Source organism: Pithys albifrons, chromosome 7 (genome assembly GCF_047495875.1).
Source record: "Pithys albifrons albifrons isolate INPA30051 chromosome 7, PitAlb_v1, whole genome shotgun sequence".
NCBI lineage: Eukaryota > Metazoa > Chordata > Aves > Passeriformes > Thamnophilidae > Pithys > Pithys albifrons.
The window spans coordinates 59,502,237-59,527,414 of record NC_092464.1 but is presented as its reverse complement, the minus strand read 5'-3'; the positions used below and the strand labels follow the sequence as shown (position 1 = coordinate 59,527,414).

General features: G+C 50.6%; 2 protein-coding genes across 2 annotated transcripts in view; one reads left to right on the top strand and one right to left on the bottom strand.

Annotated features, from left to right (window-relative positions):
* Positions 1 to 25,178, bottom strand: part of LOC139673816 (zinc finger protein 850-like) — a 554,262-nt gene that overhangs the window by 342,684 nt on the left and 186,400 nt on the right. The gene's annotated exons all lie outside the window — the stretch shown is intronic.
* LOC139674264 (olfactory receptor 14J1-like) lies at positions 13,585 to 14,547 on the top strand. The gene has a single exon (XM_071560457.1). It carries the CDS (start codon positions 13,585 to 13,587, stop codon positions 14,545 to 14,547), a length of 963 nt encoding a protein of 320 aa, XP_071416558.1.

Sequence of the window (25,178 nt, the reverse complement as noted above, 5' to 3'; positions counted from 1 at the left end):
ACTGAGGGCAAGGTCCTGGGAAGGGACACTGCCAGGCCAGCTGAGCCAGACTAACCAGAGGGATATTCCAAACCATGGGATGTCAGCTCAGATATAAAAGCTGAGGAAAGGAGGAGGAAGGGGGGTATTCATTGTTTCCAATGTTTGCCTGCTGAGCAGCTGCTCCGTGTGCTGAAGCCTGGCTTGCTGGGACATGGCCAGACATCACTGATGATGGGGAGTAGAGAATAAATCTTGTAATTTTCCTCTTTCTTTGTGTGCAAACTTTGGCTTTTGCTTTAGTAAAGTGCCTTATCCCAACCCAACAGTCATTTTTTATTCTATTCTCTCTCCCCTGTCCATCTGGGAAGGGCAGTGATAGAGAGGCTTGATGGGCAGCCTGTAATTCTCCCCATTCTCATTTTGCTCTTCTTAAAGATGGGCTTGGCATCTGCCTTTTCCAAGGACCCCAGAACCTCTCAGATTGCTCTGGCCCTTTTGAGAGCACAGCCCAGAATCCCAGGCAAGGGTGATGCAGCAGTTCAGGAGCACTTGCAATGAACTGTCCAAGACCACTGAGATGAATCTCACTGGGCCAGTGGAGGTTGTTCCTGGAGTCACTCACAGAAATGTCGAGGTCCAGCAAGGCATCCACCTCTGAACTGGGATTGTGGGATTCTCATGCACCCGGGGGTGATCAGAGAGTCTTTCCCTTTTACACCCATGGGGAGATCATTGCAAGAGTCACAGTCTCTCCCTGGGCTCTCACTGCCACTGCTGGGGACTGGAGGCACCTCAGCCCTGTGGGGTGTCACCTGCTCTGCCCCTCTCTGAGATGCCCCACGGCCTGAGGGATGGGCACAGGGGGAGCTCTGTGCTCAGAAGCACATCCCAGTGCTGCATCCTGGGGGTTTTCCAGGGGATGTGGGGCCCAGAGTGAAGTGACCTCGAGACACTGTGTGTCCCACAGCCCTTCCCAGCACCTCCAGGATTAGCTGATGGTCTTTGTGTTCTCTTGGGTTCATCTCCCCCACACACACACTGTGAATGCTGAAGTCTCCTCTGTACAATTGCAGCATGGCCTTGTGAACTGCTCATTTGGTGTCCTCATGGAGGGACAAAAAACCTGTCAGTGGTGGGTGAGAGGCCAGGGCTGGGAATGGTGTTTGCAGGGAGTGATCTGTGACAATTACCCTGGGGCCCCTTGCCCAGGGTGTCCAGGAAACAAAGACAAAGCCCAGACCCTGCTCTGCTGTTCCTTCAGGTGTGTCCCTGGAGGCCTGGCTGTGGAAGGGACACTGCTGTGCCCTCTCCTGCTCTCACACACTTTGGCTCTTCACTGTGCTTTTCTGCAACAGGGCAGTTTCCTGGGTCTTGGCAGCCTAGGAGAAGACACCAGTTCCTTACAGCCCCAGGGCTTGTCACCTCCTCACCCACTCCATAGAGATGTGGAGGTGTCCTACTGCTCTCCTGCACTCCCCATTCCACACCCCACATCACTCTGCTCCAGGAGCATCCTGTGAGGAACCAGAGATGGGTGGCAGGGCTTGGCTGTCCTGCTTGGCAAAGTCCATCAGGCACTTTCACAGCCACATTCCACAGTCCATTTTCCACCTGTAACCAATGACTGAGCTGCTGCTTCCCCAGCCCCAGGGAGGGTCTTTTTGTCTGCTCATTCCCTCCAGGGTCTCTTTTCAGTCATGGCCTCAGTGGGGCTTGCTGACACTCTCAGGAACTTGAAGGTTTGATGATGAATTTTGCTTTTTTAGAGGTTTTTTCAGTTTTCAAATCTTCAGTTCAGGAATTCAGTGCCAGAGTGCTCATTAACATTCAAAACATCCTAACAAGACAAGCCTTGGGGAATAATTTATATTAAGTCTTCAATTCTTTTATGCTTCATTAGACAGATACCAGAAGTGAATTCAAAGTGAGTATAGTACAGTGACAAAAAATGAAGAAATACAGTTTTTGTCCCATTTCTTTTTTCCTGTTTACACACTGAGAGCAGCAAACCCTAATTGATATTGTTCCCAAGCACCAGGGATGGTCTCCTTGTCTGCTCATTCCCTTCATGGTCTCTTTTCACTGATGGCATTTTAACAAAACAAACCCCTGGGAATAATTTACTTTTACATTTTCAAATCTTCTGTGGTCAATTACAGAGATCTCAGAAATGCATTCAAAGTGAATATCTTATACTTAAAAAAAAAAAAAACAGAAGCAAAAATCTGTCTTTTGCGTAGCCTGTTTATTTTTGCCTGTTTATACATTATTATCAGCAATTCCCTATTGATATTGACCCAGAGCATCTCCTAATTCAGTGTGAATAGATATGAAAATCAAGACCCTTTTTGTCTGACAATCCATCAGACTTTATCCCTAATCCCCACCCCACCATTTCCCTCATCACATCCCTGGCACTCAAAGCAGCCTTGTGCAATCTGAGCTTCCTCCACTAAAGGCTGGACCTGCAGGTTTCAGCTCCTGGGCACCAACTCCCACCTGCTGTACTTGGAGAAAGAGCTGCAGGAGACACACAGGGATGTTCATGTATTGTCAGCAAACAAAACCAAAGGAAGGCACAGCTCAAAAATAGAAGAAATTCCTCGGCTGTATTTTAAGTTCACATCACTGACGTCCACTTTCCACAGCAGGCAATTTTAGACCAATGGAAAACATGTTATGTGTCAGGCACAGATCTAAAGGTCCCTCCAAGCGCTCCCTACCCCAATTCTGTCCATTTTGCTCTTTGCACACAAGAAGTCACACACTGAAGTCAGAAGTTCCCTTGATCCAGAGCAGGAGGAAAAGAGAGAAAGTGAATGAATTACTTTGTTGTACACAGCTAAATCTCCACTAATCCAAATATTTTGGGGTTACAGGAATTTTATTGGGCATGTTCTGCAGCATTTGTTCAGATGACAACAGGTTAGGTGGGATTGTTGATCTGCTGGAGTCCAAGAAGGCTCTGCAGAGGGGTCTGGACAGGCTTGATTTATGGGCCCAGGCCAACCGGATGAGGTTCAGCAATGCCAAGTGCTGGGTCCTGCCCTGGGGTCACAACCACTCCAAATCCCTGGTCATGCCCTGTAACTGTTCCCCACATCCTGTCCTGTGTCCTTAATCCCTCCATTTCAAGGAACGTTTTGGAATAAGGGAGCTTTGTACTCTGGGTATGGAGGGAGATCCAAGTGTCACTGGAGTAGGAACTCATCAGGTTTGTGCTCTTTAGGGGTTGAGGAACTGGTGACACTTAGAGACACAGAAAATCTCCCTTCATTGCCCACAGTACAAATTAAACAGGATACAATTTCTAAACTCCGCAGCTCTTTGTGCATCTTTCCTCAGCCACAGCAACCAGGAAAAGCCACGTCCTTGCTGTGCTGGTCCCACAGCCCAGGGTGCTCCTGGCCTCCCTTGCTGCCAGGGCACACGGCTGCCTCCTGCCCAGCTCCTGCCCACCCACAGCTGCCTTACAGGGCTGCTCCCAGCCAGGCAGCTCCCAGCCTGTGCCATGGCCAGGGCAGTGCCCTGCAGGGGCACACACTGCCATGTGTCCCTCTGCCATTGCAGGAGGTTCCTGCCAAGACGGGCTCTCCTCCTCCCTGAAGCTTTCCCTGAGCACAGAGGCCTGAGAGACCTCTCCAGTGAAGACTCAGGCAGAGAAGCCATGGAGTCCCTCAGCCCCACAGCAGTGTCTGCTGGAATTAAATCCCCCTCCCCATCCCACAGCAGCCCTGCATTTCCCTCCTTCAGCCTTGGTCTCCAGCACAGCCACTGAGGCTCTTTTGGCTCTTGACTTTTCCTGCAGCCACCAACTCCAGGGGAGCTTTGCTTTCCCCACAGTCCAACGTTCACAACACAGGCCATGCCCAGGAATTCCTTGTCTGTGCCTGGCCTTGTTTTAAATCCCTGGCAGAGATTCCATGGCCCCTTTGTGCCCCACTGCCCCACAGCTGTTCCCACAGCCCCCTGTGCAGCCCCATCCCAGGGCAGGAGCATCCATGGTGGGGAATGGCCCCTCTGATGGGATGCCCAGGGCAGTCCTTGGCCTTGGTCAGAAAAGACTGGGTGGCTAATTAACGGGGATAAAATGAATAGTTACTATTTTTTTTTTGGTTACAGCAAAGTTAGAAGGGGAAAGAAACGAAAATTATATAAGAGGAGAGAGTTGGTCTCTCATGAAATGCACTGGGTGTCACTGACAGAGCAAAGCAGGCAGTCTCTTCCTGCTGGAAAGCATCCAGTCATCATTTTCCTCATAGCATCCTTCAGCTCCTGGTTCCTCAGGCTGTAGATGAGGGGATTCACTGCTGGAGGCACCACCAAGTACAGAACTGCCACCACCAGATCCAGGGATGGGGAGGACATGGAGGGAGGCTTCAGGCAAGCAAATGAGGCAGTGCTGAGAAACAGGGAGACCACGGCCAGGTGAGGGAGGCACGTGGAAAAGGCTTTGTGCCGTCCCTGCTCAGAGGGGATCCTCAGCACAGCCCTGAAGATCTGCAAATACGAGAAAACTATGAAAATGAAACATCCCATAAATAAAAAAAAAACTAGCCACAAAAATCCAAAATTTCCTGAGGTAGGAGTGTGAGCAGGAGAGCTTGAGGATGTGGGGCACTTCACAGAAGAACTGGCTCAGGACATTGCCCTGGCACAGGGGCAGGGAAAATGTATTGGCTGTGTGCAGCAGAGAGTAGAGAAAGCCACTGGCCCAGGCAGCTGCTGCCATGTGGGCACAAGCTCTGCTGCCCAGGAGGGTCCCGTAGTGCAGGGGTTTGCAGATGGCAACGTAGTGGTCGTAGCACATGATGGTGAGGAGGGAAAACTCTGCTGACATGAAGAAGACAAAGAAAAAGACCTGTGCAGCACATCCCATGTAGGAGATGGCTGTGGTGTCCCAGAGGGAGTTGTGCATGGCTTTGGGGACAGTGGTGCAGATGGAGCCCAGGTCTGTGAGGGACAGGTTGAGCAGGAAGAAGTGCATGGGGGTGTGCAGGTGGTGGTCGCAGGCTACGGCGCTGATGATGAGGCCGTTGCCCAGGAGGGCAGCCAGGGAGATGCCCAGGAAGAGCCACAAGTGCAGGAGCTGCAGCTGCCGCGTGTCTGCCAATGGCAGGAGGAGGAACTGGCTGATGGAGCTGCTGTTGGACATTTGCTGCCTTGGGGACTGTTGTCTGTTGAGGAGGAAAAGGCAGAACTAAGTTAGCTCTGACTATTGTAGCAAAACACATTTTCTCACAGCAACTTGACAATAAGGGTCTCTCTTTTTAAGACCTCTGCATCCTGCTCACCTGAGCTCTGGGTTTTGTTGGCTGATGAGGCCATTAAAACAGGGACACTATAATGGATTCCTGAGGAGTCCTTTTTGCCTTGCAGAGACAGGGAACTCAGAATGCAGGGTGAGCTCAAATTAATGTACTCGTGATACATCAAAGAGCTTCCAGCCCTACTGGTTGCAATTTGCCCAGCTGAGGAATTGAGCTGAGGGTATTCTTTGTATTTGTTCACCCAGTTGCACCTGCCACAGTTACCAGTGGTTGTGGGTGTCTGAAATGCCTGAAATTTTTATTGCACTGCAGTTCAAATCTTGTGGGTCAAGAGACATGACCCACATCCCTGCCCTGTTCATCCCTGCCCTGCCATGAGGGGGTCACTCCTTCCACCCACACCTTCTCCCTGCAGGGCCATGGGGAGCTCATTGGCCGTGCTGAGCTGTCTCTGGCAGGCAGCAGAATCCCTGCCCCAGCACACAGAGCCCTGGGCTGCAGGACCCTGCTCTGCAGGACAGCCCTGGGCACCCCTGGCTGCACCCCCACCCTCACACCCCACAGCCATTTCTGCCAGAAGGGAACCTTCTTGCCCTGTGCCTCTGATGCTCCACACCAGGAAATCCAGGAGAGCCATCCTGACAGGTCCTGTCAGTGCTGGCATTTGGCAGGTGTAAGAGACACTTCCAGGAACTCACCTGCACTGCTCTGCAGCCAGAGACTTACCCTGGCAAAGGGCTGTGAAGATTCCTCTCCTGATGAGCTCTCACCTGTCCTCCCACTCCAGGACACTTCAAAACTCTTTCTCACTTCTCTTGTCTGCCCTTGGTGCCTGCAGGTCCTGCCCTGGTCTGCCATATGGTCACCTCCTCTCTACTGAAGAACTGTGGGAGTCCTTCTGAAAGATCCTGGAAGCTGTGGGATGTGCCAGCTTTAGGAGATACCTGCAGGAAGGGAAGATTAACTTTCCTATATCCAGAGAATTCTTCTTTCAAATACTGTGGAGGTTTCTCCTTTAATGAGAGCTCAGTTCCCTCCCTCCCCAGGCTCCCTCTCATCTCTGTCCCTTCCCTGCTGTGCCCTCGGTGTGTGCAGGCAGTGCCCTGAGCCCTGCTGGGCTGTGCACAGGAGCTGCTCCTGGGCAGAGCTGTCTCTCTGCAGCGCTGCCCGCTTGCCAGGAGCTCCCTGTGTGCCAGGAGCCCGGCCCAGCTCAGCAGCACAGCAACAGCCCAGGGCATTTAATGGCCCTCTGGGGGGTTTGGTGCTCAGTCCCTGAACATCAGACCCTGAGGAAAGTTCAAGAAACCTCTTGAGAACCTAAACTGACATTCAAACTGTAAAGTTTCTTGCAGTGCTAATGGGTCCCACTGAGGAACACAAATGTGAAAACATCCCCAGGGTTTTTCTGAGCAGAAATTTGGAGACAGTGATGACAGGTCTGAGACTTACAGATTTATCAAGGCTGGAAGAGACCTTCAAAGTCTTCTAGTCCAACTGTCATCCAAGCACCACTATAATCATCCCTAAATCGTATTCCAAGATGTCACATCCATACACCATGTGAGCACTTCAAGATACCACCACCTCCCTGGGCTAATTATTTCATTGCATAAACACCTTCTCAGTGAAAAACATATTTTTAATATCTGATCTGATCCTTGACATACTCAAGTCAAGTCTGTTTCCTCTCTTTCCGTCCCTATAGGCTTGGCAGAAGAGAGGGAGACCCCTGCTCACTAAGACCTCCTTTTGGGTCTTTGAAGAGAGCAATGAGGTCCTCCCTGAGCCTCCTCTTCTCCAGACTAAAGAGCACCAGTTCCTTATCCAACATGTTTTCCAGACTCTTTTCCAGCTCCATTCCCTTCTCTGGACATGCTCCAGCCCCTCAATGTCCTTTCTGTAGTGAGAGGCTCAGAACTGAGCACAGAACTTGAGGTGGGGCCTCAGCAGTTCCCAGCACAGAGGGACAATCCCTGTCCTGGTCCTGCTGGCCACATTATTCCTTACACTGGCCAGATGCCTTTTGGCCTTCTTGCCCACCTGGGCATACTCTGACTCATATCCAGCCACTCTCCAGCAGCACCCCCAAGTCCCTTCCTGCTGAGCAGCTCTCAAGCAACTCTGCCTCCAGCCTGGAGTATTCCATGGGGTTGTTGTGACCCAAGGTCAGGATCTGACACTTGGTCTTATTGATCCAGCTTGTCCAGATGCCTCTGCAGAACTTTCCTGCCCTCCAGCAGACCCACAATCACACCCACCTTGGTGTTGTCCACAAATTTACTGAGGGTGGAAACAGTTCCCTCATCCCAGCCATGACCAGCCAGTTTCTGCAGGAGATGCTGTGGGAGGTGGTGCCAAAGACTTGACTGAATTCCAGAGAGACACATCCACAGCCTTTCCCTCATCTCCTGAGTGGGTCATTTTGTCATAGAGGGATAAGTTTTGTCAACCAGGACCTGCCTTTCCCAAACCCACACTGACTGTCCCTGGTCCCTTGACTGTCTTGTTTGTATGTCTGTAGGCACTCAGGATGATTTCCACAATGGACTTCCTTGGCACCAAGTTCAGGCCTGACAGGCCTGGAGTTGTCCAGATCCTTCTGGCCCTGCCTATAAATGGGTGTCACTTTGGCTGATTTCTTTTCAGCTTGGACTTCTCCAGTTCACCAGGACTGCTGGGCAATGAGTGAGAGTGGCTTGGCCAGCTCTTTCTCCAGCTCTCACAGTACCCTCAGGTGCATCTCATGTGGGCAGAGACTTGTGGGGGTCTCATTGACACAGCAGGTCACTGACCATTTCTCCCTGGGTTATGGGGGCTTCACTCAGCTCCCCATCACGAACTTCCAGCCCTGGGATCTGGGAATCCTGAGCCTTTTCCTCCTGCCCTGACCCTGCGCTGCCTCTGCATCCAGCAAAGAATGGAGACTCTCCTGAGCCCTCCTTTTGCTGCCCATGAATTCAGAGACGCATTTTTTGCTGTCTTTAACTGCAGTGGCCAAATTCAGTTCCAGTTTGTCTTTGGCACTTCACATTTTCCTCCTCCATAACTTCACCATATCCTTGTAATTCCCCCAAGTTTTCTGCCCCTCTTTCCAGAGGTGACACACTCTCTTTTTTTTCCTGATATCCAGCCCATGGTCTGTGTTTCACCAGGCCATACCTTTTGCCCCCTGGCTTGTCTAAGGCCACAGAGGCACAGCTCCTGGAGCTTTGAGATTTCCTTCTTAAAACACCTGCATCCATCCTGCACTCCTTTCTCCTTCAGGACTGACTCCCAAGGGACTCCATCCATCAGTTTCCCAAACTGGCCCAAGTCTGTCAGCTGTCAGTCCAAGGTGTCAGTTCTGTTGGTTCCCCTCCCTTCACTCACAATGGAAATCCCCATTATTTCATGGTCTCTGTGCCCAAGGCAGCCCTGAGCATCACATCACCCACCAGCCACAGAATCACAGAATGCTTTGGGTCATAAGGGACCTTAAAGAGCTTCTCATTCCAACCCCAGGGGCAGGAACAACTTTCACTAGACCAGGTTGCTCAGAGCCATATTCTGCTTGGCCTTGAACAACTTGCAAGGATGGAGCAGCCAGAACTTCTCTGAACAACCTGTGCCAGGGCCTCACCACCCTCACCATAAAGAATTTCTTACCAATATCTCATCTAACCCTTCCCTCTATCAGTGTGAAACCATTGTCCCTTGTCCTGTCTCTCCAGATCCTTGTAAGCAGTCTCTCTTCATCTTTCTTGTTGGTTCCCTTCAGCCACAATTAGGTAACCCCAAGGCCTTCCCTTCTCCAGGCTGAAAGATCTCAATTCTCTCAGCCTTTCCTCATGGCAGAGCTGCTCTATCACTCTTATATTCTTGGTGATCTCCTCTGGACTCACTCCAAGAGCTCCATGTCCTTGCTGTGCTGGGACCCCAGAGCTGGAGGCAGCTCTGCAGGTGGGGCAACATCCAACCAGGTGTGTTCCAGCAAGGACGGTGTGGAACCTCCTGGAACCAAAGGGGACATTGTGACACCACAGAACCTCCTGGAACCAAATGGGACATTGTGACATCACAGAACCTCATGGAACCAAAGGGGACATTGAGACACCTTAGGGCCTCATGGGAACAAAGGAATCCCGTGAGACTGTGGAACCTCATGGAATCAAGAAGTCATTGTGACACTCCAGGGCTTTTGGAACCCAAGTAAACCTGGGACACTGTGGATCCTCATGGAGCCATGGGGCAATTGTGACATGTGGGAACCAAAGGAATCCTCAGATATTTTGGAACCTTTTGGAATCAAGGGCCATTGTGACACTTCAGGGCCTCATGGAAGCAACGGAATCCTGGAACATTTTGGAACCTCATGGAATGAAGAGGCCACTGTGACACCTGAGGCCTCATCAAACCAAATGAGCTCAGGGACACTGTGGAACCTCTTGGATATGAGGGGCCATTGTGACACTGCAGGGCCTCAGGGAACCCAGGGAACACTGAGACATTTCAGAACCTTATGGAACAAGGGGCTGTTGTTACACTGAGGGACCTGATGGAATGAAGGGGCTTTGTGACACTGCAGGGCATCATGGAGCCAAAGGGACTCTGGGGCACTGTGGAATCTCATGGAACCAAGGAGCCTTTGTGACTTGTGGGGGCTCCTGGAATCAAATGAACCTCAGGACATTTTGGAACCTCACGGCATCAAGGGACCATTGTGACACTGCAGAGCCTTATGGACCATGGCAGGATGTTCTGCCCTGATCAGGCCCAGAATCCACTCAGAGAATGCAAACAATGCAGGCTCTCTGGGTTGAGTTACTGCTGCCACCAAGGGGCTGTTTTGGTGTTGAATTCTGCTAAAACCAGCCTGGTTCACCAAACTGCAAATGCACATCCTGCTTTTTGGAACAGGATCTGACAGATAAGCTGCTCACTGGCCTGGAAATTCATGACTAGCAATCCCTCACTGTATAACTCTAAAACCTCAGTCCAACTTCCGTATGGCAGATCCTTTCACAGACTGTCTTGAAGCATGTGGAGCTTCTCCCATGAAGCAGGGACGGCTCTTCATGGTCATTGCCCAGGGATTAAGGGAAGAAGAGAGATCTGCCCTCTTTAGTTGTGTGAGAGTTACATCAATCTCTGCTTAATGATCATTTCTTTGCTGGTTTCAACACAACTGTTTTAAAATAACTGCTTTGACACAGTGCACTGCACTATTTTATGCTATAATATACTCTACAAGGAGGTTTTTAGCTTTTCCACAGTGTACTGAATGTTTAAGTAAATGATTAAGATCTTTCATCTATTCACTTGTCTGTTCTTTTCTCTGTTCATTTCACATAACAAATAACTCATTTTATGTATCTGATTGGCCATCATTAAAACCTGTGGAAAAAAGTGATTCCATCACACCTCTGTAATTCCTGAAATTTAAATTGCACAGTAAATCTGAGGCAAAGATTGGATTCAGTCACCCCCAGGCTCCTCTCTGAGAAGGACTTTAGAAAGCAAGGGGTCCTTTCTGTCCCAACAGCTCAATGAGACATCTTCTCTAATAAACTATTTCTAAAACTTCTATTACCTCTGTGACACCATGAGCTGCCACACTATCCCAGGATTCCTTTTGTTCTATGAGGCCCTGCAATGTCACAGTGATCCCTTCATTCCATGAGGTTCTGCAGTGTCCCAGGTTCCCTTCAGTTCCATAAGGTCCCAGAGCACCAAAATGACCCTTTGATTCCATGGGGTTCTGAAGTGTCAGAGTGTCCCTTTTGTTCCATCACTGCGGAGAGTCACAATGACCCCTTAATTCCATGAGGTTGAAGAGTTACAATGATCCCATTGTTTCAATAAGACTCTGCAGTGTCACAATTCCATGAGGTTCCACAGTGTCACACTGGTCCCTTGTGCTACTCAAGGCCCTGCACTGAGACAGAGGTCCCTTAAATCCATGAGATTCCACAGTGACCCCGTGATTCCATGAGGTCCTGCAGTGTCACAGTGGTGGTGTCAGAGGTGGTGGAGCTTTTCTTTTTGTAATTAGAATCAGAATGAGAAAGAAATAATGTCAACAAGGGCATATTGGAGTTGCAGACTGGACATGGGAAAAAGGAATTTCCCTCCAAGAGAAATGCTCTGATACAAAGTGTCACAAAGATGGGGTCTGGATCAGCCCAAGGCTTTATGGAGGAGCCAGGGAGGAGGGAGAGATGTGAGTGTAGGAAGGGGCCAGCAAGGTGGGGCAGCCGGGGGATGCCGACAGCCTGCAGGGAAAGGGGCAGGGCATGGACACCGTAGGACAGCCTGGGCTGGAGAGGAGACAGGGATGTGCAGAAGCTGAAAGGCCCCAAGAGAGCCAACTTGTGCAGGCCTTTGGCCAGGGCTGCTGTGTGTGCCCCTGATGGCATGAGGAGACAAGTGAGCCTTGCAGCCCTGGGGCCTCATTGCCTCCTTGTTCCTGCTCAGCAGCCTGGGAGGTGCCACCCCATCCTCCTGCCCTTGGCATTGCACATCCCACATGCCAGTGCCCCAGGAAGACCCCTGACCAATGAGGGAGGGAATGGATCTCCCTTCTCAGGGGCTGGAGGTCAGGGCTAGGACCTTTGAATTCTGAAACACAGCCAGTTTAACTCAGCATGAGAGACATCTTTGACTTGCTTGTCCGTAACTGTCATCACTGCCTCCAGTTTTCTGCTCTAACTGGAATCTGGGGACACTTTCTCAGTCCTGTTCCTCAGTGGGACCCATTAACACTACAAGAAACTTCAGTGTTTCAATCTCAATTTGAGTTCTTGAGAAGTTGTTTGAACTTACTCTGATGGACAGAGTTTAATGTAAACAACACAAACCCCCGAGAGGGCCATTAAATGCCCTGGGCTGTTGCTGTGCTGCTGAGCTGGGCCGGGCTCCTGGCACACAGGGAGCTCCTGGCAAGCGGGCAGCGCTGCAGAGAGACAGCTCTGCCCAGGAGCAGCTCCTGTGCACAGCCCAGCAGGGCTCAGGGCACTGCCAGGGCAGCTCAGGGACACCAGCAGGGCACAGACAGAGCTTAAAGGGGCTCAGCACTGGGAGAATGACTCAGAGCTCTTGGAGGAGAAATCTTTGCAGTGCTGGACACGGTGAGTCTGTGGGTGCAGGGCAATGCAGGGGCAGCTCCTGGAGACATCTCATAAAGCTGTCGCAGCCCCAGCTGATGGGATGTGTGAGGAGGGGGCTGTTGGTGGACACTTTGGAATAGCTGTGGAGCCGGGGGCTGCAGCCAGGGGTGCCCAGGGCTGTGGGGCAGGGCAGGGTCCTGCAGCCCAGGGTGCTGTGCTGGGGCAGGGACTTTGCTGCCTGTCATGGTCAGCTCTCAGCCGGCCTGGGGAGCTGCTCACAGGGCTGGGGGGAAAGGGCTGTGGGGAAGGAGCAACCCCTGGTAGGGAAGGGCAGGGTCCTTCTGCTTTCAAAATTTTGCTGTAGGGGCAAGGGCCACTTATAGCTCCAGATCAATGCAGAAAAATTCCCAGGGGCATTTGCAGGAAGCACAGCATGAGGGAGGTTGCCTTTTGGGGAAAACTCCTTTTCTTACAGTTTTCCCCTCTGGATTGTCTGGGTTGGAAATGAGACAGAAATTCATCTCTGAGCTGAGCAAGAGACTCTAAAACCTGTAAGTTGTTGCTTTTTAGGTGAAGAAACCAGGGACTACCACAAACCACCACACTGTGGCTCACAGGCAGCATCAGTGTTGCTTTTGCAGACTCCTCAGGGTTGCTCTGACACTGGCATCAGAGCCTGCCCAGCCAGAGCTGCCCCTGGGCAGTGCCCTGTCCTGGGAGAGCTCTGCAAGGCAGAGCTGAGCACCCAGGGCTGGGATGGGCTCTGGGAGCACTGCCAGGGGCCAGCCCTGGGCACAGGGAATCAGCTGCTGGCAGGAACAGCTCCAGGCAGCAGAGCCCTGGGCAGGGATTGGGGGGAAAGTTCCCGCAAGCACCCCTGGGGGAGGGGGCATTCAGGTCACTCTGGGGGCCCTTCCCTGCAGCTATGCTGGGCACTGTGTGCTGGGCCATGAAAATGAGGATTCCTCCAGGGGGACAGAAACTTCACCAGATGTGTCTTCTGAGTCATGAGTGCAGAGGTGGAACTTTTGCATTCAAGGTGGGTTCCATCTGAATGTCCCTTTTGAATGTCAGAGCTGTAATAAAAAAAATTACATGTCAGCAGATTGACTCCTTGGCAGAACATTTGGCAAAATTTGACTCATTGATTTTGGATAAAAATCAGACTGGTTTTGTCAGAGAGCTTTAGGCTTAATTAATCCCTGTGTTTTCCTTTTCGGAACAGACCGTCTTCTAAGAAACAACACATGTCCAACAGCAGCTCCATCAGCCAGTTCCTCCTCCTGCCATTGGCAGACACGCGGCAGCTGCAGCTCCTGCACTTGTGGCTCTTCCTGGGCATCTCCCTGGCTGCCCTCCTGGGCAACGGCCTCATCATCAGCGCCGTAGCCTGCGACCACCACCTGCACACCCCCATGCACTTCTTCCTGCTCAACCTGTCCCTCACAGACCTGGGCTCCATCTGCACCACTGTCCCCAAAGCCATGCACAACTCCCTCTGGGACACCACAACTATCTCCTACATGGGATGTGCTGCACAGCTCTTTTCCTTTATGTTGTTCATAACAACAGAGTATTGTGTCCTCACCATCATGTGCTACGACCGCTACGTTGCCATCTGCAAACCCCTGCACTACGGGACCCTCCTGGGCAGCAGAGCTTGTGCCCACATGGCAGCAGCTGCCTGGGCCAGTGGCTTTCTCAATGCTCTGCTGCACACAGCCAATACATTTTCCCTGCCCCTGTGCCAGGGAAATGCCCTGAATCAGTTTTTCTGTGAAATTCCTCAGATCCTCAAGCTCTCCTGCTCACACTCCAACTTCAGGGAACTTGGGCTCATTTTGGTTAGTGCCTGTTTAACTTTTGGTTGTTTCATTTTCATAGTTTTCTCCTATGTGCAGATTTTCAGGGCTGTGCTGAGGATCCCCTCTGAGCAGGGACGGCACAAAGCCTTTTCCACGTGCCTCCCTCACCTGGCTGTGGTCTCCCTGTTTGTCAGCACTTCCATGTTTTCCTACCTTAAGCTTCCCTCCATCTCCACATCCCTGGACCTGGTGGTGTCAATTCTTTATGCAGTGATTCCTCCAGCACTGAACCCCCTCATCTACAGTCTGAGGAATGAGGAGCTCAAGGATGCCCTGAGAGAACTGATGACTGGATGCTTATCACCAGCAATAACCTGCCAGATTTCTTTTGTGCAGCGTTCATAATAAAACTCATGACAGGCTCAGTTTGTCTTCCCAGGTTTTTCTTGGTGGTCAGTGGTTTGGTTTTTTTCCTAAAGTTGTGCTCAATGAAATTATTTTATTCATCCTCTCTTCTAAATCACTGTCTCATTTATTAATTTAACTCCTTCAATCTTTAATTGAGTAATTTTGCTATCTTTATATTTAAACAAAATAAACTCTCTTGCAGTAGCCTTGTGTGTCTGAGGAGGTCATTGGAGATCATTGCATTTTTCCTTTGAGACTTTCAGGCACCTACTGGACAGTTCCATGTGTGCAGAGAAGGACAGAAGAGTCCCAGCACAGCAGCACTGCCAGGGAGCACCAGCACTGGGCCTTTGCTGACCTGCTCTCTTTCCACTTGTACACTCTCCTGCAGAGCCCCTGGGCTGGACTAAGGCCTTGGTCCTCTGCCAGCTGGGACACAGACCTGCTGCATGTCCATCCTGGGCTCACAGGCAGGGACAGGCCATGGGCACTGCTGGGACACAGCTGGGCTCCACAACAGCAGCTCCATCAGGAAAGGGCTTCTCCTTAGCTCAAGACATGCAGTCTTAGGGCTTTTTGCAAAGTCACTCTCAAGAACATGCCAAGGAATAGACTCTGTAGAGGCTCCTTGTTTGCTTGTTCTCCGGGAGCTCTAAATCTGAGTGTGAACCAGCAAACAGAGCCCTGTAACTGCAGGGGCTACAGCAGAAAACAGGGAAAATGATCTGGTGAGTGTTCTGTGTTACCCTCAGTGAACACACTGCTGCTACCCATGACAACAATAGCAGTAATAAAAGCTGGAACTATAACAAATAAACCCCACAAGAAGCACAGGAGGTGCACAACACCATTGCCCCACTGCTCACCACTCAGTGCCCAATGCCCAGCCCAGACACAGATCAATCCTTCCTGACCAACCCCCCATTAAACCCCTGAGCATGGCCCTGCATCAAAGGGAACATCCCTTGGGCCAGTGGGGCTCAGCTGTCCTGGCCCTGCTCCCTCCCACCCCTGTGACCCTCAGGAGATCTTTGGAGGTCATGATTGCACAAACCTCTCACAAATTCCAAGTCAAAACCCAAACCCAAGCACCTGGAAAAACTTGCAGCCCCGGAAGCTTTAAGGAGGACCCCAAAGGGCCATTCCTGACAAAGCCTCCCCAGGGACTCGTCCCAGCAGACCCTTGGAGGCCACGACTGCAGGGAGGCAAAGGGTCTGGGAGCAGCTCAGGTGCTGAGCAAAGCCTGGCTTGGCTGGAGGCAGCAGAAAGGCCCAGCCCTGACCCCCAGCCTGGGGAAGGCACATCCTGTCCCTCACACCTTGCTCAGGGCTCTGCTGGGGGCACTGGCATGGGGGGTGATGCTGAGGGCAGGACAAGATAAAGAGAATCAGGAGGGGAGGGGGCAGATCAAGAAGCCAATATTTCAACAAAGAAATTGAAAGGAGTGACACAAAGGAAAGCAGGAAACCAAAGTTACCTGGTCCCTGAACTCATCAGAACGTTAAGACTTGTGAAAAGATTCCAGCTGCCAGCCAGGTGAGTGGATTTCCACCTGGCTGCTTCCATGCTGGGACAGTGGGGCTGATAGTCAGCAGTTGCAAGGTCATGAAGCCCAAAAGCTGAGATTCCTTTGCTAGAGATTAGGAAATTGAAAGAGGAATTGAAAAAGAAGTAGAAATTTACAGTCTCTGGAGATGACTCTTCTCAAGCGTGAGAGCAAGAGATCCATTTCAGGAAGATGTTGTGAACTCCCCAGGAAAGTGGAGCTCTGGAAACAAAGGTATCCAGTACTTGGGGGAATTACCTGCGCTGGAAATCATCTATAGTGACCCAAAAAGTGAAAACACCCCTAAAGAACCTAGAGGGTGTTCCTTGCACAGTGGCCATGAGGAGGTTCAAAGCACTCCTGGATCACATTCCAACAGCCTGATGGCATTGTATTCCCCCCAATGGGATACACCAGGAGATGGCACCCTCCTGGCTCTGAAATGTAGAGGAAACTCTGGGTACTTCCTCACACCCATGGCCCAGCAGCTCAGCTCTCAGGGGCAGCCCAGGAGATCAGTCCTCTCCTGCCCCGGCCAGAGCGAAAGGGAGCCCCAAGCACGGGCCATGTGGTGATCTCTGGTTCTTTCTGCATGGCCAGAGGGCAACATGAGGAAGTGGGATGGTGAACCCAACTTTGAGCTGGGAGCCCATGGAGGTGAACTGAGAGGGAAGAGAGCTGTGGAGAAGGGGTCAGCCAAGAAGGATGTCCATGGAGTTGCTGCAGGGACACAAGAAGACAATCAGAAATCTCCCAGGCATAAAAGGACTAAAATCACCTCCTTTGATCCTGGTAACGGGACTTCTGGTCTGGCATCACAGAGGTCAGACAGTGAACACTCTGGCCAGGAACAGGAATAAAGGGTCCCTGCCTTTGGCCAGGAGGAGGAAAGGGATGACCAGGCACACTGCACTGTGTGGATTCCATGGCCTGGCTCAGCAGATCCACAGAGGTGTAAAGCTTTAGTAGACACTGGTGCCCAGTGCACACTGAAAGCATCAGGGCACAGGAGTGCAGAACCCTCTGGATCTCTGGAGTGGCAGGGGATGCCAGGAGCTGTCTGTGTTCGGGACTGAGGTGAGTTTAGGAGGGGACAAGTGGGAAAAGCCCCACATTGTGTTTGGCCCAGACTGGCCTTGTTTTCTGGACACTCTGCTGAAGGTGCTCCAGGACACTCATCACAGACCAGCCCCTCCCAATGACCATTCCCAGCACTGGTTTGTCACCCACCTCTGAGAGGTGGTTTGTTCTATCCCAGAGGGACATCAAGTGACTGGGCCAGAAGTGCAAGACATCCCAAGTCCTTGTCTCCTCAGGCACAGCATCGTCTGTGCCACCAAGGGCTGTGAGCAGACCTGCTGTGCTGAGGCTCTGGGGCCTCGTGACCTCCTGGCACAGCCCCAGGAAGGCTGGACACTGTCACCCCTTGTCCTGCCCTCAGCATCACCCCCCATGCCAGTGCCCCCGGCAGAGCCCTGAGCAAGGTGTGAGGGACAAGATGTGCCTTCCCCAGGCTGGGGGTCAGGGCTGGGCCTTTCTGCTGCCTCCAGCCAAGCCAGGCTTTGCTCAGCACCTGAGCTGCTGCCCAGAGCCTTTGCCTCCCTGCAGTCGTGGCCTCCAAGGGTCTGATGGGATGAGTCCCTGGGGAGGCTTTGCCAGGAATGGCCCTTTGGGGTCCTCCTTAAAGCTCCAAGGGACTGCAGGTTTTTCAAAGTACTTTGACTTTTGCTTTTGGTTTGGAGTTTCTTAGAGATTTGTTCAATTAAGGCCTCCAATTACCAGATGTAACGAGTCCCTTGAGATCTTTAGTCAGTATCAACACTCAATGGGGCTCATTAATGCTTGAAGGGACTCAAAGCTTATTGAGGTGCTTCTTTTTGACACCCAGTCTGTGAGAGGTTTGCAATATCATGGCCTGCAATTATCTGCTTTAATTAGTCCCTTGAGAGGCTTTGTCAGTAACAGCCCAAGGTGAGGCTTGTTAATGCTTCAAAGGACTCAACATTTATTAAGATACTTTCCCTTTCCTTTTGAAACTGAGTCTATGAGAGGTTTATTCAATCAGGACTTCCAATTATCTCGTCCTACCAGTCTCTGAAGAACTTGTATTGGGAATGGCCCTCAGTGGGACCCATTAGTGCTTTGAGATACTTTGTGATTTTCTTCTGACTTTGACATGTGGAAAGGTTTGTGCAATCTCCTCTCAGTACCTGAAGTTAAAGGGCTCAGCACCAAATGCACCATGGGGCTTGTTAAGATAAAGCAATTCCCTACTGATCATGGCTCTTTCTGAGTTTGTCCTCTAATCAAGGAGAGTTAATTAAAAAAGATGCCTCATATAGTTTTGGAGAAAGGTTAGAAAGAGCTTCTAAGAAATTTGCATTTCTATTTTAAATTATATGGATAATTACTTTTCTTTTTAGAGAAGAGGTGATTGCAGCATTCTCTGATTGATATCGACCCAGTTTCTCTCCTAGGAAGGTCTGGACTAATTGGAGAGCAATCCCTTGAGGTCTGACAGTGGGGACAACCTTGCTCCCCACCTCCCCAGCCCCATCATGTCTCTCATCAGTCAACTGGGACCTGCTTCGCTCTGACAACTGGCTGAACACAGACAAGAGGGATTTTTCCTCTCTTTTTGCAGCAATCTGAAACTCATAAGTTTCACCATTGAAAACAAACACACTCCTCAACCCTGTGCCAGGTCCAAGGTGCCACCATTGGCCTTCACCTTCACCAAAGCAAAACTGTGCATGAAATGTATTAGAGAGAAAAGAAATGAAACAAACACAACTACAAAGCTGTCTGAATACATAATTAGACCAATTACTGAGGGACAGGCAAACTTTTAACTCCCTGAAGCTCAGAGCCCAAAGTTGGTCTTTGAGAGGTGTGTGAGCAACCCAAGAGTGAGGGGAAGGGAAATGCAGAGAGCACTGGCAAGTGCTGCTGTGCAGACAGGCTGCTGGGAAGGGGACTTCAGCCACGGGCAGCTCAGGCAGGACAGGTGGGAAGAGGTGAAAGGTGAGGGAGGTGAAATGTGCAGCCCAAAGGACAGAATGCTGACAGTGCCAAGAGGGTGGGAGGGCAACAGTTCTGCCCTTGCTGTTAATGCACATCCTGAAAACATCTCTTTGTGATCCCATGAGAGAACACAAATATTTTATGACAAGTGTTCCATTGTTCCAGCTGATCAGATCAAGCTCAGACTTTTCAACATGTGTCAAATGTCTCAGGATTTCAGGCAGCTCCTCTGTCTGACCGTCAGTATCCATGTGGTTCTGCAGTGTCTCAGGGTACCTTTGATTCCATATTTTTTTACAGTGTCGCAGGGCACCTTTGACTCCATGAGGTTCTTCAGTGTCCCAGGATTCCTTTAGTTCCATGTTTTTACCAGTGTCCCAGGGTCCCTTTGACTCCATGAGTTCCACAGTGTCACACTGGCCCCTTCATTCCATGAGGTTCCACATCTCAGGGTTCCTTCAGTTCCATGAGGTTCCTCTGTAGTCACAATATCCCCTTCATTCCATGACGTTCCACTGTGTCCTGCGATCCCTTTCCCTTTCCTCTGCCCTCTCCCTTCCCAATTCTCTTCCCCATAATTTCCCAATCTTGCCTGCTCCCTTCCTCTTCGGGCTCCCACCCCACCCCAGGTGGCCACCAAGAACGAGGCCATCCCGCCTTCCCCTGTTGCCTGGAATTTCTGGAAAAACTTTCCGAGACACATTCTCTGGGTAGGGTTGAGAGGAGTTCTTTACTTACAGGGTTTGAGGTGTACAGAGGATGGAAAGCACACAGAGAGATGCACACCCTGCCCCCAGTACCAGCCTGATTTTCTTCAAGCAGGACTTGAGGTTCCTCACGGCTCGCCCAGGGCAGGGGGGAGCCCCCCAGGATGTGGATGTGCTGAGGATGGGCAGACGAGCTGACTGCCTTCCCTCACTTCTGCACCTCTTTTTCACCTCCACCCTCTTTGTCACCACTATGGGTTTTACTGATTTATAACACTACTTGATTATCATAACTAAAGGTTCCATCTAATCTAATAATGGTCTGTTTCCAGAACCTCTCTTAGGTCTGCCCCTTGGTACACCCTCCTAGAACTGAGTGGGAGGTCTCAGGACCCCTTACTTCATCCATCATCATCATCATCATCTTCAGGACACTTTCTCTTATTGGAGCTTCTCCAAGGGTTTCTGGACCTTCTGTCACTACGACTAAAATGGTACCTGCTTTGGACTAGAATATGTTCTAGTTGCTCTCTGACCCTTAAGACAGAAAATGCAGGAATGTAGCTCAGGGGTGAGAAGGTGCCAGTTCCTGCTTTAAATGTAAGAAACGACATAGCTATGTAAAATCTACAGATCTATAAAATCCTATGGCAGCCTTTTTCCCCTTGAAGCCTTGGCAAAAGAGAGAATTTGGTGGAGTCTCTCTACTTCTACTTAAGATTGTTGCATAAGAATGAGCAACTACAGTAGCATTGGATCCTGCAGCTATTCAGCAAACATTAACAACAAATATGCTTAATATGATCAGCTCTTTTATCCAAGTCCAGTTTGGCAACCATGGAACAACCTTGCCAAAGATATTTCCAAGCTCAGTGAGACACCTCCAAGAGTTCACTGGTTTAGAACTCACATTTGTTTCCAAATTTTGGCCAAATTCATAACAATTTTAATAATTTATTTTTTATCTTTGGGGCTAGAGCAAAATGCAAATTTTTATTCCAAATCTGATTCATGATTGCTACCAATAATCAATACATAGAGAAAGAGTAATTTAAAACACATTTTTCTATCTGTAACAGTCTCTGTTGTTGCACCCATTCCAGGAACAGAGGTCTCCTTAGCTCTAGAGTAGTAAGTCCAGAGATCCACTCGAGCAGGAAACCAGCTATGCAAAATAATCCTTTTGTTACTCAAGATGACATCAAGTTGCTAATCTTCCATGGGCTCTGGGAGTGTGAATCACAGGAGTTCCCTTCTGTCTCTGACTGTGGTGTGGGTAGTTAACAGAACCTGGATCAGTCTCTTCCATCTGGCTTGTAGGGGATCATTATCTCACCATTTCACACAGACTCAGTCCTCAGGCTGGAACAGATGAACAGGAGTGTCCAATCCTTTGGGTGTGGATAACACAATGAATCTCTGGGGTTTCTGCAAAACAGAGTCTAAACCATTAAATAATGTTTCAAATTAATTTTCCCTTTCAGATGAATGTTTCTCAGAAGACGAGGGATGAAGCTTTTCTAGAATTAGAGTGGTTGAGTGCCAGCCACACATTTATAGGCTCGTTAGGAGCTCACTGAAGGCAGGATGTGTCTGCAGTTTGATGAACACCAAACAACATCTTGGTCCTCAGAATTGCTTCCCACAGAGAGCCTGCATTCTCTGTGCAGATTCCAGGCCTCATGGAGGGCAAACCCTCCTGCCACACTCTGCCCTCTGACTGTGCTCAACCCTCTCTCTGTCTCCTGCAGTGGCTGTGCAGGGCCCTCTTGCCTCCATGCTAGAAAAGCATCCCCATCCATACCAAAATGCTCATGTGTGTGTTATCGTGGCACACCAGTCAGTATCCAATTGGCCACTGACTTTGGCATTTTCACATGTTGGTGTCTGGGATAGACACCACAGTAACTGGGTATTACATTAAAGCCAGTCAGGGCATTCATTTCAGCTGGGTACAAGCTAAACAAACCCTTGGAAACCATGATGGTACCAATTTATCTCCAAGATTGCAAACAGGATGTGAGGCAGTGCCCATGGGAGAGTCCACAAAACTAATCCTTCAGCTGCAGTGTGGCAAACAAACCACTTGGTGCTTTTTAACACAGGTCTCTTCCTCTGTGAGGCTTCTGTGAGCTCACACGCTGTTTGAGTAGATGACTAAATCATTTAGAGACAAATTCAAGGTAGATGAATTCAATCTTACAATCACATGAAATTTTGTGTTGACTCTCAAACTGAATTCAGGGCAGTCTTTTTCACAAGTTGCAGGAATCGGAGAGGAGACAGGAATATTCCCAATGGTGTTCACAAAATGCTGCAAAACTATTGGGAAAAAATATATACAAAATGTGAACACTGCAAATAATCAATATCACAAAACAATACAAGCTTTCAATTCTATTGCTGCATTATCTTCTTCATGAATCAGCTGTAAAAGGAAAACTCAGATCAGTGTAAGGAGGTTCACAAATAATCAAACTAACAGTCAAAGTCTGGAAAGCAATGAAAGACACCTGAAATACAATAATTAACAATCACTGTATTGTCTGGGGGTTTGACAATACTATTAGAATTAGATTAGCCATCCTTCCTTTTGGAGTCTTTTCACTTCCCTTCTGGGCTGTTTCAAACTAAACTGACAGTAAAACCCTTAGAAAACAATGGTGCTTGTAACCATGGCAACAAAACCTTTTTTGCCCCCCCTTTGCTGACTTTGGCAGTAACTTTGCAGGAGAGGGAGGTAACCACAGTGACCAGGCAGTGGCACAGCCAGCCTGGTTTCTGGGCCTTCTGTTACTAGGATTAAATGGTACCTTATTTGGACTAGAATATGTTCTAGTTGCTCTCTGAGCCTCAAGACAGAAAATGCAGGAATGTAGCTCAGGGCTGAGAAGCTGCCAGTTCCTACTTTAAAGGTAAGGAACTCCATAGCTCTATAAAATCTACAGATCCATAAAATCCTAAGGGAACACCCCATTGCTGCCCCTGACAGCAGGACCAGGGCCCTCCCCAGCCCCTGTGCTGCCCCTGCTCAGACACCCCCAGTGCTGGTTCCCTTGGGGGCCCCTCAGCATCACCCCCACACTGAGCTGCCCTGCTGGACCCTGCAGAGCTGCCCATGGCAGCAGCTGCTCTGGGATGGCACAGCCCCTCCTCTCCATCCCTGCAGAGCTGCCCATGGCAGCAGCTCCTCTGGGATTGCACAGCCCCTCCTCTCCATTCCTGGAGAGCTGTCCATGGCAGCAGCTCCTCTGGGATGGCACAGCCCACCCTCCCCATCCTCCCCATCCTCCCCTGGACACCGAAGAACCAAAGCCTCGACCCCCAGAGTGCAGCCTTGCCCGTGGCAATGGGCCCCCAGAGCTGCCCTGCCCAAAGCAGCCCCTCCAGACCAGGCCCCGAGACACAACTGGGGACACCACACATGATGCTTTTAGGAAACAGCTACAAGCTTTCCTTGGCTCTTGGCAGGGGTCATTGTTTTATTCCAAATGTTTAGAGTTACCCCCTTGGGGGCAGCATGTCCAAAAGGCCACTGTTGTGTTCCATTTGGAGGCAGAAATATTTCCCAAAGGAATCCAGGTGGCACAGACTGTGCAGAGGGAGCTTCCAAGTCACCCCAGTGTTCAGCCCTGCCCTGACTGGCACCAGCACTGCCCTTTCTCACACATCTCTGGTGAAGGCAAAGGTGTCAGGGTGTAGGTTCTAAACAAGGAACCCTTGAAAAGATCTGTTTAGGACCTGCCAGCAAGGTCACTCAGGAGCAACCAGCACAGGAGTGGGCAGGAACTGTTGGCCAGAGGTCCATCTAGGAGGGGAGGGTGGATATTTTAATTTTTTTTGACACTACAGAGGCAATTTCTGGGGTGGCCTCTGGAATTTTATTCTATTTCAAGAGCACCAGCAACAGGGCTGTGTTTGAGTGCTGCAAATGAGGCCTGGATGGCCCTAATTGTCCTTGACTTAGTGCTCAGGGGCTTGTGGGCATTCCAATGTCTGCTGATGGCGACAGCTGAGACAGAAACACCGAGCTCACTGTCACAAATGCACTCTGGTGGCTCTGATCAAAAGAGGCAATTGCAATTTTACTGATAAAATTCAGGTGGCAACCAGTAGCCATGGGGAAAAAATTAAAAACTAAATTTATACAACATAAAGTTTTTAATAACAGAAATCAGATCTGTTCCAGAAATGCCTTTGTGCACTGCCTGTTTTAGATGGATGTTCCTGTGGTTCCATGGGAGCCCAAAAATGCTGCTCAGCCCATCATTGTCACACCTGCAGCGTCAGGGGCTGCAGGAGTAAAGGGGGCCCTGCAGTGAGGCTTCAGATCTGTTCCCTAAATCCCGTTCTGAAAGGAGATTGGATGAGGGAGAGCCCAGCAAGTTCTCAGTGAGAGACAGGCAGCTGCCAGCAGGTCCCACCAGCACACTGGATTTACACCATCTGATCTCTGCTGGGGATCCCTCTGGGCTCTGACACTGCCCCAGACCCCTCTCCCAGCCCCTCGCTGGCCCAGAGGACCCACTGCCCGTGCTGGGATGCTCAGGGACCACTGGGCTCTTGCCAGTGGCTTCCCTGCCCAGCCAAGCAGGGCTGCCTGAGCTTCTCATCAATCACCACCCCAAGTCCTTCTCCTCAGGGCTGCTCTCAGTCCATTCTCCACCCAGCCTGTGTTTGTGCTCCATAATCATGTGACAAACTCTAATGCATGGAAATAGAACAGACTGTGGCTAAGCCTTATCCTCCAAATCCCCAGAGGCAGAGGAAGGTTTGTATTCTGAGGAGGTTTTGTGTCAGGGACCAGAGACGTGTCTGGGCCTGTCATGTTTGGTCTGTGGTTGTGCTTGTTGATTTGGTGTGAGAAAACTCTGCAGAGTTTGCCTGTGGAGAACTCAGGCCTGGAGAAAGAGCCATCAGTGTGAGCTGGAAGTGCTGAGAGCTTGGCCTGTGCCCCAGGGACAATAAAGGGCAGAGCCGTTGTTGTCCCGGAGTCAGCCCTTGAGCTGCTGCAGCCTGGGCTGGTGCGATGGGCACGCAGGGGCTGGTGCTGCAGCTGGCAAAGCTGCCCTGCAGAGAGAGGGGACAGGAGGGGTGGGCTGGGCTGGGGGAGAGGAGGCCCCGCTGGACCTGGTTTGGTGCAGGGCAGGGCCTGAAGGGGCACTGCCTGCCTGCCCTGACACCGGTGCCGCTGCACCTGCTGCTCCTGCCCCACGGGCTGGGGAGATTGCAGGGCTGGGGATGTGCTGTGTGTGTGCCAAGGAACAGGATCCATTGGCCTGGGGAGATGGCAGGGCTGGGGATGTGCTGTTTGTGTGCCAAGGAACAGGATCCATTGGCCTGGGGAGAT